General features: G+C 32.2%; 2 protein-coding genes across 3 annotated transcripts; one reads left to right on the top strand and one right to left on the bottom strand.

Annotated features, from left to right (window-relative positions):
* Positions 1 to 271: 271 nt before the first annotated feature.
* Positions 272 to 8,700, top strand: LOC25500806 (golgin candidate 3). 2 transcript variants are annotated; one of them, XM_013589299.3, is made up of 14 exons: positions 272 to 641; positions 1,912 to 2,010; positions 2,492 to 2,620; positions 2,902 to 3,034; positions 3,124 to 3,188; positions 4,000 to 4,167; positions 4,338 to 4,451; positions 4,565 to 4,711; positions 5,759 to 6,055; positions 6,218 to 6,283; positions 6,517 to 6,719; positions 6,983 to 7,037; positions 7,432 to 7,617; positions 7,971 to 8,700. In XM_013589299.3, exons 1-14 carry the CDS (start codon positions 471 to 473, stop codon positions 8,322 to 8,324), a joined length of 2,187 nt encoding a protein of 728 aa, XP_013444753.1. In that variant the 5' UTR covers positions 272 to 470; the 3' UTR covers positions 8,325 to 8,700. The 2 variants fall into 2 exon arrangements, with proteins under 2 accessions (XP_013444753.1, XP_013444754.1); XM_013589300.3 differs by lacking the exon at positions 1,912 to 2,010 and having other exon boundaries at positions 273 to 641.
* A 2,250-nt stretch (positions 8,701 to 10,950) lies between these two features.
* Positions 10,951 to 13,508, bottom strand: LOC25500807 (reticulon-like protein B4). Its single transcript, XM_013589301.3, has 5 exons — positions 13,174 to 13,508; positions 12,188 to 12,368; positions 11,939 to 12,080; positions 11,478 to 11,547; positions 10,951 to 11,387 (listed from the first exon to the last, which is right to left on the bottom strand). Exons 1-5 carry the CDS (start codon positions 13,403 to 13,405, stop codon positions 11,209 to 11,211), a joined length of 804 nt encoding a protein of 267 aa, XP_013444755.1. The 5' UTR covers positions 13,406 to 13,508; the 3' UTR covers positions 10,951 to 11,208.
* Between the last annotated feature and the right edge of the window lie 2,174 nt (positions 13,509 to 15,682).

Here is a 15,682-nt window from a genome sequence, read left to right on the forward strand (position 1 = left end):
ATCAATTGAACTGGATCTAGGAATGAATAAATTATTTTTATAAATAAATAAATAAGTTGATAATTAGCAATAAAATTAAATTTACTAACTCAAAAATATTCAAATTAGATGGTAAAAAATATCTTTCACCTTAACCAAAGTCTTAAATTTAAATCTAACTTTTTGTAAGAAGGAAATACAACAAAGTTAAAATGTAGTTCTATTGGTTTTGAGATACTAGTCTTTATTAAGCAACAACAATTTATTGATAATAAAGCATTAACCAACAACAATTTATTATTGATAATACACCTGAGATCTATCAAGAACTGCATTTCAGTATCCCCATCTTCACATATTCACTCACTCCTAATTTCCCCGCGAAAATAAAAAGATAATCGGGGAAGTTAAATTAAATCATATATAAAGGCTTAATCTCCACGCACAAACATCTTCATCTCTTGCTGCAAATTTTACGAGGGATTTGAATCATGTGGAGCACCATTGCTAATTTGAAAGAGAATTTGAACAAGATCGCACTCGATGTTCACGACAAAGACGAAGAAGAAGATGAAGTGAGCAAGGAATCTTCTGTCTCCGATAGCTGGAATTCTAACGGATTTGTCCGTTCTAATGGTGTTGATCGTGTTTTGCTTTCTGAGGTTAATTTCACTCTCTCGATGCTTATATCTTGAAATTGTTTGTGTTTAACTAACTATACAGCTATATATAGCTAGTCTTAGAATAGCAAATCCTACACTTACGAAAACATACGCTCTGGTCTGGTCACTCACTGTTATAAGCAAAAAAAAATAAAAATTCGTTGGTTGGATAAATAATGTATATGGTCTATATTATAGGCTGGAGGGTGTATTTATAAAAGGTATATCTCGGAGTTCGGCCAATTGTACCTATGTTTACTTTCTATGGTCCAGATTATAAGTTTATCCATGAACCACTTCGGCTATGGTTGCTTGAGCTGGGAATGTTGATGGCTGTTGATTAGCTTAGATTTTGTTTGGGAGTTTGGAGGGAGGAGAGGGGAGGGAAAGATAAAGAAATCTATAACCTTATTTGAGAGTATTTTTGTAGAGATTGAAAGAGAATGTTTATGATTAATATAATTTTTCTTAAGTTTCAAGAGTATTATAGAAAGATTGAGAGGATTTGAAGAATTTTCTTGTACACTTCAAAATTCTCCTCCAATACATTTTTTGAATGGACAAAACGTATGTGCATTTCCTTACACGCTTTTCGTATGGTTCTTAACTAAAAATACATTTTTTGTGGCTATAACAAACTTTGAGAAGATTGTGAATTTGAGGAAATCATTTTTCGAAGAAGCCAAACTAGCCCGCCGAAATTGGCACCGAAGAGAAATCGAACTTGAGACCTTGAGACTGGAACACACTCCAAGTCTCAAGTCAACACCACCGGGCCAACCCAAGTGGTTTATGAAGACATATGTTCACTCATTTTATGATAATTCTTATTTTCTAAAATAAATAAAATAGCTTTCCAGCTTTCTAACTTTATGGATGCAGTAGTATAAATAAAATCTCTCATTTCCAATTCTACAGCCTTCCATTGAAAATTTAGCAGAACGTTCGTTGAAGAAAATTTGTTATCAAATGCCCTGTTATCTGCTTACAATAGTAAGAGGAGTGGTATCAAGTAGCAACACATTCTCTATTACAAACTTAGCAACACTCTCTTTTACTAGTTGAAATTCAAATTGGTCCCTCTAAATTGAGATACACATAAATTTAGCGAAACTCATGAATTTCAAGTTATAGGAGGGAGTACATTGAAAATGTGTGTTAGACAATTTGTTGCTAGCATTTCTGTGGTAATAATATGGTTAAATAAAATGCAACTTTGTTACAATAAAGAAAAATCATTTCATTTCAACCTTTCGTGTGCTTCTCATAGATAGAACAGTACAAAGCGGAAATCGAGAGACTTCAAGCCTCTGAGGCAGAAATTAAAGCACTGTCAATAAATTATGCAGCTCTATTAAAAGAAAAAGAGGTGCGACTATTACATTCCAACATTTATGTATTGTAATATTAATCTGTACTTTTTTGTTTTCTCTTGTTTTTCATATGCTGGAACTATCTTTTAGAACATGGTAGGATGAGTCCCGTGCAAAGTCAACATTGAAGTCCAAAGTGCTCTTGTTTGAGGGGGTGTGTTTTCTAAAGTAAAGTTCTAATCATTTCCCCCTCTCCTTCAAAACCAGAGGACTTTTAATTTACTTGAATACATAGTATAGTTATATCTTCATTATGTGCTCTTAATGCTTGGTCAGCTGTAAGCCACACACCATGACAATAATGAATACATAGTAAAAAAAATGCCTGAGTACATAGTCTTTGGTTGAAAGTTTTGCATACACTGGATCTTGGATAATAGAAAGCGAAATTTTGATGATACAACAATTTATCCTTAATTACATATTTTTCATTGATGACCTATGTTAAAATTAACCATCCGGTCATTTCCTTTGCAGGATCTGATTGTTAGATTAAATAAAGAAAATGGTTCAATAAAGCAGAATTTGGAGGCTACAAATGCTGCTCTGAGTGCCTCCAGAATTGAAGGTTCTAGAGCATCTACAAGTGGCACTTCTTCAATCAAGGTAGTCCTGTATTCTAATTTTTGGGTCTCTGTCCTATGTCGGATTGATTTTCATGGCGTTCTCATCTTGAAGTGCACCTTTTGTTCCTTTTTTTTTTTTTTTTTTTTTTTTGTAATGGACATGGCCTAGAATTTGATTTTTCTGTTTTCATAATGCAAATATTTCTTTCATTTGTATGTAATTTTGATTTGATTTATAACATTTTGATGAGTCTCTTTATATTTTATATATTTAATTTAATGATGAGTGAACTTGACAACAGATGTATGAATGCCTTCTAGGAGCTTGCAGATTCAGTTGATGGAAAAAATAGGTCCTCAAAAGCTGTGCAATATTCCCCAGAGATAAGAAAGTTGAAGTTAGAACTAAAGCAAGAACGTGATCAATTGACAAATGTTCAACTAAAATTTCGCGGTATTTTAATTTTACATTTAGAATGTGTAAATTTTAATATCATGTAAATAGAAGCTGTGTATAACTCTTGACTTTTTCTTCACTGTCAGAGGAACAGGAATTGAACAAATCTTTTCGGGTGGAGCTTAAAAAGTTAAAATCGGAAAGAGAAAACGTGAGTTTATATTTTGGTAAATATATAAATTTAAGTGATTATAGCTGCAACACTACATAATTCAAACTTAAAAAAGCAAATTGAGATAAAGGAATAGATGCACATATGACATGACTGTTACAACCTGTTGATTCTGCGATGTCTTCTGCACTTGATAATTTTACCATTCTTAGTACTATTTTTAGTGACATGACATGTTGCATTGTAAGAAAACAATTGATCTGGAGCACCTTAGTAAATTGTTCTGGCCTTCAGAAATACCCTTTGAATTATAGTTTTTATTCATTTTACTGTTAAAAGACTCATTAGACACTTTGTCAATACTAGACCATACTTTCTCACAAGAATGCTCTCATATATAAAAATAGCTTTTGATAGACACAACACAATGAGATTTGGTATCAAATTACCAATAGATGGATCAAAGGCATGCATATATCCGCCCTTTCCTTTCTATAAAAAAATTAAAAAAAACCTTGCTGTTATGAATTCAGAAATCTATCCAAATTGAAATTTTTCCATTTTGTCTTTATCAAATGAAGTGATTGGTTTGTTATGGACAGAAACTAAAAGAGAATATAGGTAGCCTTTCCCAGTGCTTGAAATCGCCATATATTTTTTCCTTAAGATGATATTTTTCTGATATTGAGAAGGAATAACTTGACCTTTTTCTGGTTACATTCTGAACTCTTTTATTGCATCATTGAGCAATCGGAATCTTTGCAAGAAATTGTACACTTTTGCAATGTCAACATCTGGATTGCATAGTTGTTGGTTATCTAACCATATTTAATATTTTTTTTCTTGAAAGACATCAAAGGAGACGAGCAAAATACAAAATGAATTGAATGAGAAAGCATCAGAAATAAAGCATCTACAATTTGAGCTGACTAGACGGCAAAACGAAGAATCAGTGGAGGCTTTTGATAGCTTGAAAAGACTAATCAAAACCTTAGAGAATGAAAATACCAATCTTAAGGTTGTTAGATATATGCTTTATTTATTTTAATTTTTTTGGTGGATTAATGCTTTATTTATTTTATTGCAACTTAAAAAGTTTCTATTATCTTATCGCTCAAAAAATGATAATGTTGCTTTTCTAATATTTTGCTTGAGAAGCACTCTGATAAGATCTTTTCTTATTATTAGATGGAGAAGAGTGAAATTGAGGCCGCTCTTGAAAAAAGCAGGAAGTCTTTCACTGAAAAAATGTTGTCGGATGCTTTTCATATTCAGAAAAAGGATTTAAGCAGCATCAGTGATGTGAGCCAAAACTCTTTAAAAATATGTACTTTACAGATTATGCATTTAAAATCATGTTAATGTTTATTTTCTACTTTCCTTTTTGGGGCCGGACCATTGGCTTTTGGTAACAGATGCCAGATCATTCTGACAATTTTCCTGGAAAGGAAGAAATGGAAAGATCCTTACAAAAGCTAAGTAACGATTTAAAGGAAACGCGGCGGGACAGGGACAAAGCATTAAAAGAATTGAGCCGCCTTAAGCAGCATTTGCTGGAAAAGGTTTGATTCTTTTGCTTTATGTCTGTTTTCTACAACAGAATCAATGATGAGTAGGCATGACATTCAAGAGGATTGATGGTCCGATTACCTTAATTTTATATTTGTATAAAATATGTTTTTGTGATGCATTTTTTGTGTGAAATAATTAAATTTCACAGGCTTGTACTCCTGTTGGCTGACAAAACATAGTTGACTATATTTTAGTATACAATTAGACTGAGACACATCAAATGTATCCACATTGATTGTTGGATTCTTGCTAATTAGTAATGCCGAATTTCCATTACAATGTTTTCTTTATAGCAATCATATGAATTTTGAATAGTATATTACGTGGTCATGATAACATCAAATAGCTCGTTTGGTTACAAGCCAATGCTTATTGAGGCGGAAATTTTTTAGTTGATCATTACAATCCAAACAATAAATTTTCTGGAAAATATTTTGGTAAGTTTTTTGCTTTCCGAAATTCATTTTGCAGTGAATAGAAATAATTTTGAGAGAATTAAAATTTATGTTGAATAAAATTGATTCTAGATGCGAGACATACAAAATATAACCACATTTTCCCTTTAAAAGTGATATTACTTTATCATCCAAACAAGATCATATCTTTCAAACTCACAAACAAAATTTTCTAACCTTAGTTCTTCAGAATTAGTTCTTTCAGAATCAAATCTTTCAAAGTCAATTCTACCACTAAAACAAATGGAACCTAACTGGGGCACACAAATGCATTGTAATGATAAATATACTACCTTTTTATTTTCCTAATAGTGAGATGTGGTTATGATTTAGTTTCTCCTGTTCTGTAATTTGGACGGATTTGTTGACCTATTAATTGTGTTATTGTGTGATAATTTTGGCTGACATTTAGCATTTTCATTTATTTGATAAGACTCTACTGGGTAGTATAATTTTTTCTACATTATTATTTATTAACGGAGTCTAGAAGAGTTCCAGTTGCACTGTACTGGATAGATGTAGTGTATGAATATCAACTTGTCTGCAGCACCAACAATAATTTACTCGTTGCTTTTCATCTAGGCATCTGAGGAAGCAGAAAAAATGGATGAGGATAGTATAATCATTGAAGAGCTTCGTGATAGCAATAACTATTTAAGGGCTCAGATATCACATCTCGAGAGAACTCTGACGCAAACAATTGCAAGTCAGGAGGAACTGAAGATGGCAAACAATATGGAAACTCTAAAGTCCAGGGAAATCATTGATGACCTGAATAAAAAGCTTACGAATTGTTTGAGCACAATAGATTCTAAAAATATTGAACTTTCAAATTTACAGACAGCTCTTGGACAGTACTATGCTGAAATTGAAGCCAAGGTATACAAACATGCTGCCTTTCCATTTTTATTCATAAATTAACAGAGAATTGTTGGGATGTTAATTTTCCCTCTTACAGTTTTATGTCAATGCTTTTGTAAGTCCATGTACTTGTGTCAATAACTTTGAGTAATTTACATGTGCTATTTTGTTATTCCTTAGGAACATTTAGAAGAGGAGTTAGCCTGGGCAAGAAAAGAAACAACTAAGCTTTCTCAACTGTTGAAAGTATGGCTCTCTCATTCTCTAAATACAATATATGGACCATATGGACACGCTTTTATTACATTATATGCCATTCATATTTGTTGATTTTGTGCATCCTGTGTTATTTGCATTGTTCCCCAAAGTTTTGCTAGAGTATTTTGATCTAGTTCTTTTTCTTAACTCAAGGAGAAAAAGTTACCTTGCATTTTTTTTATTCGGTATCATGTAGATTAAATGGTTATTCCTATTACCAGGATGCATATCAGAGAGCAGATATATCAAAGGCCGAAAATGAAGAAACTTTGGCCAAGCTTTCCCAATCTGAGAAGGCACAAACTGAATGGAAAGGTAGAGTAAGCAGGCTTGAGGAAGACAATGCCAGATTGAGGCGTGCTGTTGAGCAGAGTATGACACGGTTAAATAGAATGTCAGTGGATTCAGATCATCTCGTTGACAGGTTAACCTGCTTGTGCTCTTAGTATATTTTTCTTGCGAATTCTGCTTGACCATGCGATTTCTGATAAACTTATGAAATCCTAGACGTGCAACTATGTTTATTACTTTTCCCTTTTTTTAAAAGGATAATCATTGCAATCTTGTAAATATGAATTTGTGCTGAATTTAGACTTGTGATAATTTGATGATTTCTATCATTCTGTTGCTTTTGTTTGATACAGTAACAGTAGACTGTTATTCTAATATAAATTGTATTGGTTGCAGGCGTATTGTTATCAAATTACTTGTGACGTATTTCCAGAGAAATCACAGCAGGGAGGTATGAAAATCTTTTATTTTGATTTGTTTCAGTTGCATTGTGACGGACTGGAATGGAAGCCCCATATTCTTCATTATGCATGAAATTGTCATAAATTGTGTTTGCATGTGGTTGGTTGTACATAAATGAGGAGGTGTGTGACTTAAATGGATAAGATTGCCAGGGTAGGCTTTGAAGAATTGATAATTTAATGCGATATTGGTTGATATTTTAACACATTAATGGGAATGTTCACAAAATTATATCCTTTATTTGCATTTGTTTCTTCTTGCATTTTGCTATGGTTGCATTTCTTATTTTGTTTTATTGGCGGTGTGGCTGTGTTCTTTTATCTGGTTTGTGCGTTGCCTTTGTTTGTTAATCCTCCGCTTAATGTTTATGATGACGGGGACAGGTTTTGGATCTAATGGTTCGCATGCTAGGATTCTCTGATGAAGATAAGCAAAGGATAGGCATTGCTCAGCAAGGTGCAAGCAACAGTGTTATTCGAGGAGTTTTCCGGCTGCCTGGCCGCCTGGTGGGAGGCATTTTGGGAGGAAGTTCGACTGAAGCAGCGGCAAATGCAGGATCTCATAACCAGGTAACTTTTCATCTTATTTTTTTCTCCGTTGGGGGCTATTTACATGAATCTATGAATTACTATCTAGTCGTGTGTACTTTATAATGTCAAATTGTTGATTACTTTCCTACGAATATGCTGTCCACCTTGGAACTTTTGAAACTTGTGTTGATTTTATTAGTCCCAATGGACAATAGTAGTGTCTTGGCATAGAACATCTTCCACATTTATGCCAGAGAATGCTATACAAGTTCTACTTAGAACTTATCAACCAAAACATTATTCTCTAAATACAATATACCAAATTTTTGAACTTTGATATGAAGCTCTCTTACCCTGAATTTAGATTTAATCGAGTACTTTTTCCATTGCAGTCTTTTGCAGATCTGTGGGTTGATTTTCTTCTAAAGGAAACTGAAGAAAGAGAAAAGAGAGAATCAGCAGGAAATCCAGGTACATCCACTGAAAATTTACATGATAAAAGTCCAGATACTATTTCCACTACTCCCCCACTTCCCAATCAGAGGTTTGGATCTGTTCCACTTCCACCACTTCCCAATCAGAGGTCTGCATCTGCTTTTCCAATAAATTCAACAAATCAAAACCTCAGTCTTCTTCCTCCTAGCTACCTTCAGCGTCCTGAAAATTTTGGTTCTGACTTCTCAACAGTTCCTCTTACACCATCGGATGCCAAAACTTCTGGTTCGAACCTGATTCCGAGATACTGAATAGACATTTGATCTTGCACTTAATCTGAGGTATATATAATTGTTTTTTAAATTGTATGCATGCGATCTTGTTCAATTATTTCTTTCTCATTCAAGATGAGAGTTCTTTTCGCAAAGAGGGAGAAGGGTGAGGGGGTACTTTCAAATGTCTAAAGTATTTTTGTTTCCAATGCCTTCATTATCTCGTCATTTTTGTGTGTATTCACGCATATAGTTTTGAAAAAAAAATCCTGTTGTATATGTATAATAATATAATTCTATCTCTTCAATGTATATTATACACTTAAAATCCTGTTGCACCTATAATATATTAGTATTATCTATTTTGTAATGCATAAACAAAATGTTTCATGTGCGTATACCTAATTTAATCTAATCTTATGGTATTGAAATTCAACAATTGTTATCATAATCGTCGTCCATACATTCATAGAAATATACTTTCATGTGTGTTATATATATGTGGGGAAATAGTCGGCCAAAAAGTTCAGATTCGTGTTTTATATAGTCACTGAAGAAAGTGATCATCATTAAATTTAGTATCAATTAGGAATGGATATAAAGATCCAAGAAAATTGCATGGTATCCGATTGAGGTGGGTCAAATATAGAGGTGGCTAGAATGATCATAGTGAACTCGGTTGGCTCACTTGTAAAAGGGAGTTGAGTTTAGTTGCCTCACATTTTTTGAGTGAAAGTTAGCTTACTTTTTGGTGAGTTAGAAAAAAGGACAATACTTAACCTACATTGATAGATTTTGACCGTTCAACCTGTTTCTCTCACGAAAAACGATTTCTTTTATGAATTGTTGGGTAACTCATCTGATTTAAGTGAAGGGTTAAGTATGTTAATAAGTTAAAAGATCATGGTTCAAGTTTTTCAGCCAAGAAAAATGAGTATTTTCTACGTGGAACAGTAAAAATTGCCTCTAAGGAACACGAGGTAAGGGTGTCCTAACTTTGACCTTGTGGGTTGGATGAATCAACTATAACCTATTTGTTTTTTTCAAAGTCAGTACAAATGCGTAAATATATTCATAAAAAAACAAAAGTAATAAAAATTTGAATACCTGTATCGGGACGTATTGGGGCGTCTCGGTATCGGATACGTGTCGGATACGATACTTCACCATTTTTGGAGTATCGGGGCTTGAGAGAATACGAGCTTCTCTTCTTTCCTTTCCTAATTTCTCTAAAAAAATGTTGGCTGATAAAAGATTAGTATATAGTACGGGCATACAAAAAATAACAAATAAGAAAAGATAATTATTAAAATTTTCCTTCAACTTTTAGTCCCTATAAAATTTTCAATCACTACTTTTGGTCCCTATTTAAAGTCAATTTTAGTATTTTTGAATGAAATTGTGCAGAAATGTGTAGAATATTGTAAAAATATTTTTCAAAAAAAATTAGAATTTTTTAACTAAACATAAATTTAATATGAATTTTTAACCATCAAAAATATAAAAATTCATATTAAATTCACGTTCTTTTAAAAAATTTTAAATTTTTTTGGGAGAGATTCTTATAATATTATGAATTTTTCTGCAAAATTTTATTTAAAAATACGAATTCAACATATGATTTTATTTTAAAGGAGGGACCAAAAGTGAAGATTGAAAATTTTTAAGGGATTAAAAGTTGAAGGAAAATTTTAGATAGACTAAAACGAAAAGTTGGTATATTTATAGGGACCAAAATCATATTTAACCCTATTTTTAATGTGTAAATGTCCGATCAAGATCACCATTTTAAAATAAAAAAAATTACATTTATGTCATTGATTTGCTTCATCGAGATTTATGAAAGGTGTAAACTGTAGATTCCAACTCAACGTGAGTTGAGTCCATCATCCCCCGCACAACGTCAAAACAAGCACACTAACAGAGGCACCGTGAGTGTTGAAACCAGAAAAAAGCATTGAATTTTGGTATGAATTGCGTCTAAGTTCATCCAATGATATGGAAAGAATAGTTTCTATTTATGTGTTTATTGTTCCCAATCCAAGTCATTCCAATTATACTCCTAATCTAGATTCATCAGATCCTAAAATAGAGGAGAAAAGGTTGATCTCTTTGCCAGATGACCTTTGAAGCACATACCGAACAGGACAGACACCAACCATGCCTACTATTATACCATTAAAAAAAGGAGTCCATCTTTAAATAATTGGCATATGTACTGCCAAATCGTCTACCTTATTAGATAAAGGACGGTTGTTCCACGGAATATTGATGTTATAGACTCCAATTTGTCATAAAGTTAGAAATTCCTATGTATGAAATATTACTATGAATAAATAATTCCCACATTTTTTTTTGGTAGTGTAATTCCCACATATTTTCTATCAAAGAATATTGCCTTAGTTTTTTCTTGGAAAAGTTGTAAATTTATGACACAAACACTTCAAAATAAAAGAAATTAATGTCTTGATTTTCAAAAATATCTCGACAGAAATTCATTTAAACCGAGAATGCTAATAAGTACCCTTAAAATAATAAAGGAACAACATATTAACTCAGTCAAGTTTAGCATAAATGAATAAAAACAATACCTTTACCAAGATATTTTTAAAATAACACGAATCATCAGGGTGCATTTCCAAACATTTTTCGCAGCACAAAAAAATGAAAACCCAAATATTTTAATCAAAAAAAACTTTTAACATGAATATTAACTTTCAGCAAAATCCCAGCGAAGCTAATCAATCAAGGACTACAAGATGTCCAAACAGAGTAGCCAATAAAATCCATTTTCAAAATTGTAAACTACATCTTCCCAAGTATCAATACTGCCTAGAAACAATCCAAAAAAGGCTAGGTATATAAAAACATTCAAGAGTGAAGCCTCTTTTTTCTTCTAGCTGGAGCACACATTCTAAAAACTCTAAGCTAATTTTCCCTTCAACACACCTTTTGGGATCTTACTCAAGACCTTGCTCAAGACCTTTTCGTCAAACACAGCATACTGTTTTTTAATCTCGATGAATGCCTTTTCTGCCAGGGGGTCTATCTTGTCCTCGTACTTGTCATACACAAAAGGCACCGTGAACAACAAAACAAAAGCTGCAAATGAAGAATGTGCAAATCAGTGAAAATTTAGCTCATAACAGAGAAAAAACGTATAAAATCAAGTTTGATAGGAATTATTCTTACTTATGTAGAACAGGGTCAAGAAATTGCTCCAGCTACCAACAATCGATAGAATCCACAAGCCAAAAATTACCTAACACAACATCAACAACAAAATCCTTAGCAGAAGTCAATAACATCACAACAGTTTAGTTCTTTACTAAATTATACTAACAGTAGATCATGAACAAAAATGCAAGCAAACATCTTAGAAATTATTTAAGTAATTATAGTTGGCATGCATTTAGCCCCCATCATTCATTCCCTTATGAAGATTACTTATGAAAATTATACTAACAGTAGATCATGAACAAAAAATGCAAGCAAACATCTAAGAGATTATTTAAGTAATTATAGTTGGCATGCATTTAGCCCCCATCATTCATTCACTTATGAAGATTACTTATGAAAATTATACTAACAGTAGATCATAAACAAAAAATGCAAGCATATATTATTGACTAGCAAGTTCACAGGTTACGTACAATGAGGAATTTCTTCACATCTTTTCCAGTACCAATATCACGCAAGGCAGAGAATCCTCGGTTGATTTCAATTCTCAATGCAGAAGCAATCTGCAGAAATGGTTCCTCAGGAAGATGAACAATTGGGATGTGAGGTGGAGTCCTACAAAACATTATTTGATATTCATCACATGCAGCAAATGGTTAGATAGGAGTTTATGCACAATTGTGCTTTGATTCAATAGATCAACAAGCTTTGAAGAGTCTTACTTGTGAACAAAGGTATGAGCATTGGACCACAAAAACAATAGTGCAAGAACCAGAATCGAAATGTGACAAATGAGAGTGAGAAAATGGTATTCAAGCAGCTCAAAAAACACCCAAATAGCAGTTGCTGTCGCGAGTGTACCAGCAGATAACTTCTTGTTCTTCCACAAGAACACATCAGCAGCTGCAATTCACAATTTCCCGTCAAATAAATACGCAATAATACAACAAAAACTAAAATTTCATCTCTTCTTTTAGAGGCATACATCATGATTAATGAACCAATAAAAACAGAGAACCAACTCAGCAAAACCATAACACTAAAAAGTAAAAATCATATAATTACACAAATTTCCAAATTTTGACATCTTACATCTAACATAAATCACAATTCATAGATATGATTCAATTGACTAGCTAACAAATTTACAAAAACAAATTTCATAGATACAATTCAATTCACTAGCTAACAAAGTTGCAAAAACAAAACAAGAAAAATTATTGACTAGCTAAAAATAATAATTGGCCATAATTCATAGATATTTTTCTTGGTGTTAATCCTTCGAATCCGATTCCTATGAAAAGAGGCCCTGCTAATCCAAAATTTGGTCGAAGGTAAAGTCTAAACAGGAATTATTTCCACACAAATCGCAGCCAGTATTCCCAAAGGATTCGTAGCTAAATCACTTATTCCATGATTCATAGGTACAGTTCAATAAACAATCTAACAAAATAACACAAAAAATTGATCACAATTAAATACTCTTTTCAGATTCAACACTAGTCAACAATAGTAAACAATCTAACAGATCTTCAATTCAATTCAAATTCAAATCAATGTCATTCATAAATCACTCAAAAATCATAACAAACACAATTTTCAATCACATGCAATACACCAAATCAAAATGTAGCATTCAAAAAAACACTTTCTTTCACAGATCTCAACAAAAACAACTAAAACAGTAAAGATAGATAAAGATTCTTACGCTTTCCGCCGCCGAGGACGGAATGAACAGGCTTCTCCCTTCCAAAGAGGCGAAAAACCTTCTCCTTCACCGATTCAATAACCGGTTTCTTATCCAACTCAGAATGAGAATGAGAATCAGAATCGGAGGAAGAATCATCCTCAAAGTGAAGCTTCTCGGTGATCTTCTCAAGCAAAGAATCGCCGCCGTCACGATCCACCGTCACGGTGCTTTTCTCCGATTCGTCAGCCATTTTTCAACGAAACCCTAAATCTCAGGAAAAAGGTTGGAAAATTGAAGGAAAAAAAATTCTCTTTCGGTTTTGGAGAGAGTGTAGTGTGGTTAGAGGCGAGAATCTCAGTGTGGGTTTTTATAGTGTTGTGTTTAACGAGGTTTGGTTCCGAACCTCAGGTTCGGGTGATTTTGAATCGAGTAAGAAAAGGAAAACGTGATCACGGCGTTTGTGGTTTGGTTTGGAAGATTTTTTAACGCCGTTGAGATTTTGACGGTATGCATGTGTTTACTTAACTCCTAATTCTGCTGCTTGTGTTAAGTAAATTTTTGTAAAGGGTGATCAGTAAAAGTTGTTACTGGATTTAGTAAAAACAATTTTTGGTTAAAAATTTACTGTGCGATATTTTCCATATAATAAATAAAAATAAAATTATATTATGCTATGAAATTGAATTGACATCTATAAAAAAAAAAAGTAATTTAATGTTTACCAAAAAAATAATAAGGAAATTACGTAAATTTCTTTATTAAAAAAAGAAAAGAATGAAAAAGGAATTTGAATAAATGTTAATTAAGATTAGTTCAGATAACGGAAAATTTTTATTATCTTTTCTTGTTTTAAAAAATATTTCACTAAATATCAAATATAGGCCAAAAAACTCTCATTTTTTAATTGTCACGAATATAACCAAAAAGTTTTACTTTCATACTTTATTATCCGTCTTATTTTAATTGTCATTTTTTGAGTTGTGCATAATTTTTAAAGAAATGATTAGGTGAGTTAATTTTAGTGGTATTATTAGTAGTATTAATAATTTGTCACCGTGAGCTTAGCTCAGCTGGTAAGGACAATACATAAATATGTAAGGTTCGGGGTTCGACTAGTATTAACAATCTTATCAATTATCGTCGGTGATATTCTTAATTGAGTGAAATTCAATAGATATTAACGATTTAACAATTTTGTGGAATTATGTGATTCTGGTTTTTTAGTGGTATTGTATTAACGACTTAACAATTTTTTTTTTTGTATTAACCTTTCGATCCTTAACGTAAAAAGACTTAGTAATCCAAAGTTCGACTGATAGATAATTTTTTTTTTAATCAAGACTATTTTAACCATGAATGAAACTCAAGTTCTCCTAAATAATACATTTTATAAGTAATTATAATGGATTGATATTATAAAACTATTTACATCGAAAATATGAATAAGAATTCATAAACAAAAACTTTACTTTGATAATGTTATTCTTGAAAATAATAAAATAACATATTTTTGTCCTTTGTAATTTGAGCGAATTTTGGTCTAACATCTGTTATATTATTTATTTTGTACGGTCAAAAATTACAAATGTTTAAAATTAAAGAATCTTTAAATTATAAAGTTGGAATCTAAATTTTTTTTACGCATGAGTAAACTAAAACTCGCATAAATGATAGAGATAAACACAATTTACCCCGTAAAAAAATAATATTGTTTCTAAAATACATTTTAACATAGAATTTATTATGAATTAACTCTTACTTTCTTCGAATAAATTTCTATAAATGCTCGTTTTAATTCAAAATAAAAAATAAACTATACTTAGTTGTATAGTCTTTTTTATGAATAATTGTGTATTTTTTTTCTTCCATATATTATCTTTTGTTCTATAGTAGACCAGAGTAGAGATCTGCTAACGAAAATGCTTGTGCTAAAAAGAGACAGAGGAAAGCTTCTAATGCGAAGGAGATTGTTCTGTGTCAAGGAGAAAGAGAACTTCAAAATAGATTAACACTCCAACGCTCAAGTCAATGAGAAAAATGAGAAGAAAGTGTGCGAAAAGCGGTGAAGTTATGATCATACATTGAGTGTGACACTGAGTCATACTTTTATAGTTGGAGACATTGAAATCATCTTTTAGAAACCCGATGCAAAGTGTGGGAAGCCGTTAGAGATCGATCTAACAACCATGATGTGACGAGGAGCGCTTATGAGCTGCGATGCGTACATGAGGTATGTTGTTGAGTCATGCTTTGTGATGATTCTTGGTTAATAGGTCATTTAGTATTAGGCCAGCGATGTGGGCTTCTACTTGGGTAAACATATCCGACTCCGACAACCCAAAAACACATCTTAAATGAGATGATAAAAAATATCTTTTAATTTAATCAAATTTTCTGTAGTTGCTCAGAGGATATAATGTTTATACAAAAAAAATAAAAATTCTTCCCCAACATTATATATAAACATATCTTTGAATTGAAATTTGAATATTGATTATTTACATTGTGAAAGAATAACTTCCTCTAC

This window comes from Medicago truncatula, chromosome 8 (genome assembly GCF_003473485.1).
Source record: "Medicago truncatula cultivar Jemalong A17 chromosome 8, MtrunA17r5.0-ANR, whole genome shotgun sequence".
Taxonomy (NCBI): domain Eukaryota; kingdom Viridiplantae; phylum Streptophyta; class Magnoliopsida; order Fabales; family Fabaceae; genus Medicago; species Medicago truncatula.

Bases quoted from the DNA above. Each gene is read 5' to 3' on its own strand.
- LOC25500807 (XM_013589301.3), bottom strand. From the start codon at position 13,405: ATGGCTGACGAATCGGAGAAAAGCACCGTGACGGTGGATCGTGACGGC. The intron at 12,369-13,173 runs GTAAGAATCTTT...TGTGAATTGCAG, and splicing joins CGTCCTCGGCGGCGGAAAGC to CTGCTGATGTGTTCTTGTGG. The intron at 11,388-11,477 runs GTAAGAATAATT...CTTCATTTGCAG, and splicing joins CTTGACCCTGTTCTACATAA to CTTTTGTTTTGTTGTTCACG.
- LOC25500806 (XM_013589299.3), top strand. From the start codon at position 471: ATGTGGAGCACCATTGCTAATTTGAAAGAGAATTTGAACAAGATCGCA. The intron at 4,452-4,564 runs GTGAGCCAAAAC...TTTTGGTAACAG, and splicing joins ATTTAAGCAGCATCAGTGAT to ATGCCAGATCATTCTGACAA. The intron at 6,284-6,516 runs GTATGGCTCTCT...TCCTATTACCAG, and splicing joins AGCTTTCTCAACTGTTGAAA to GATGCATATCAGAGAGCAGA.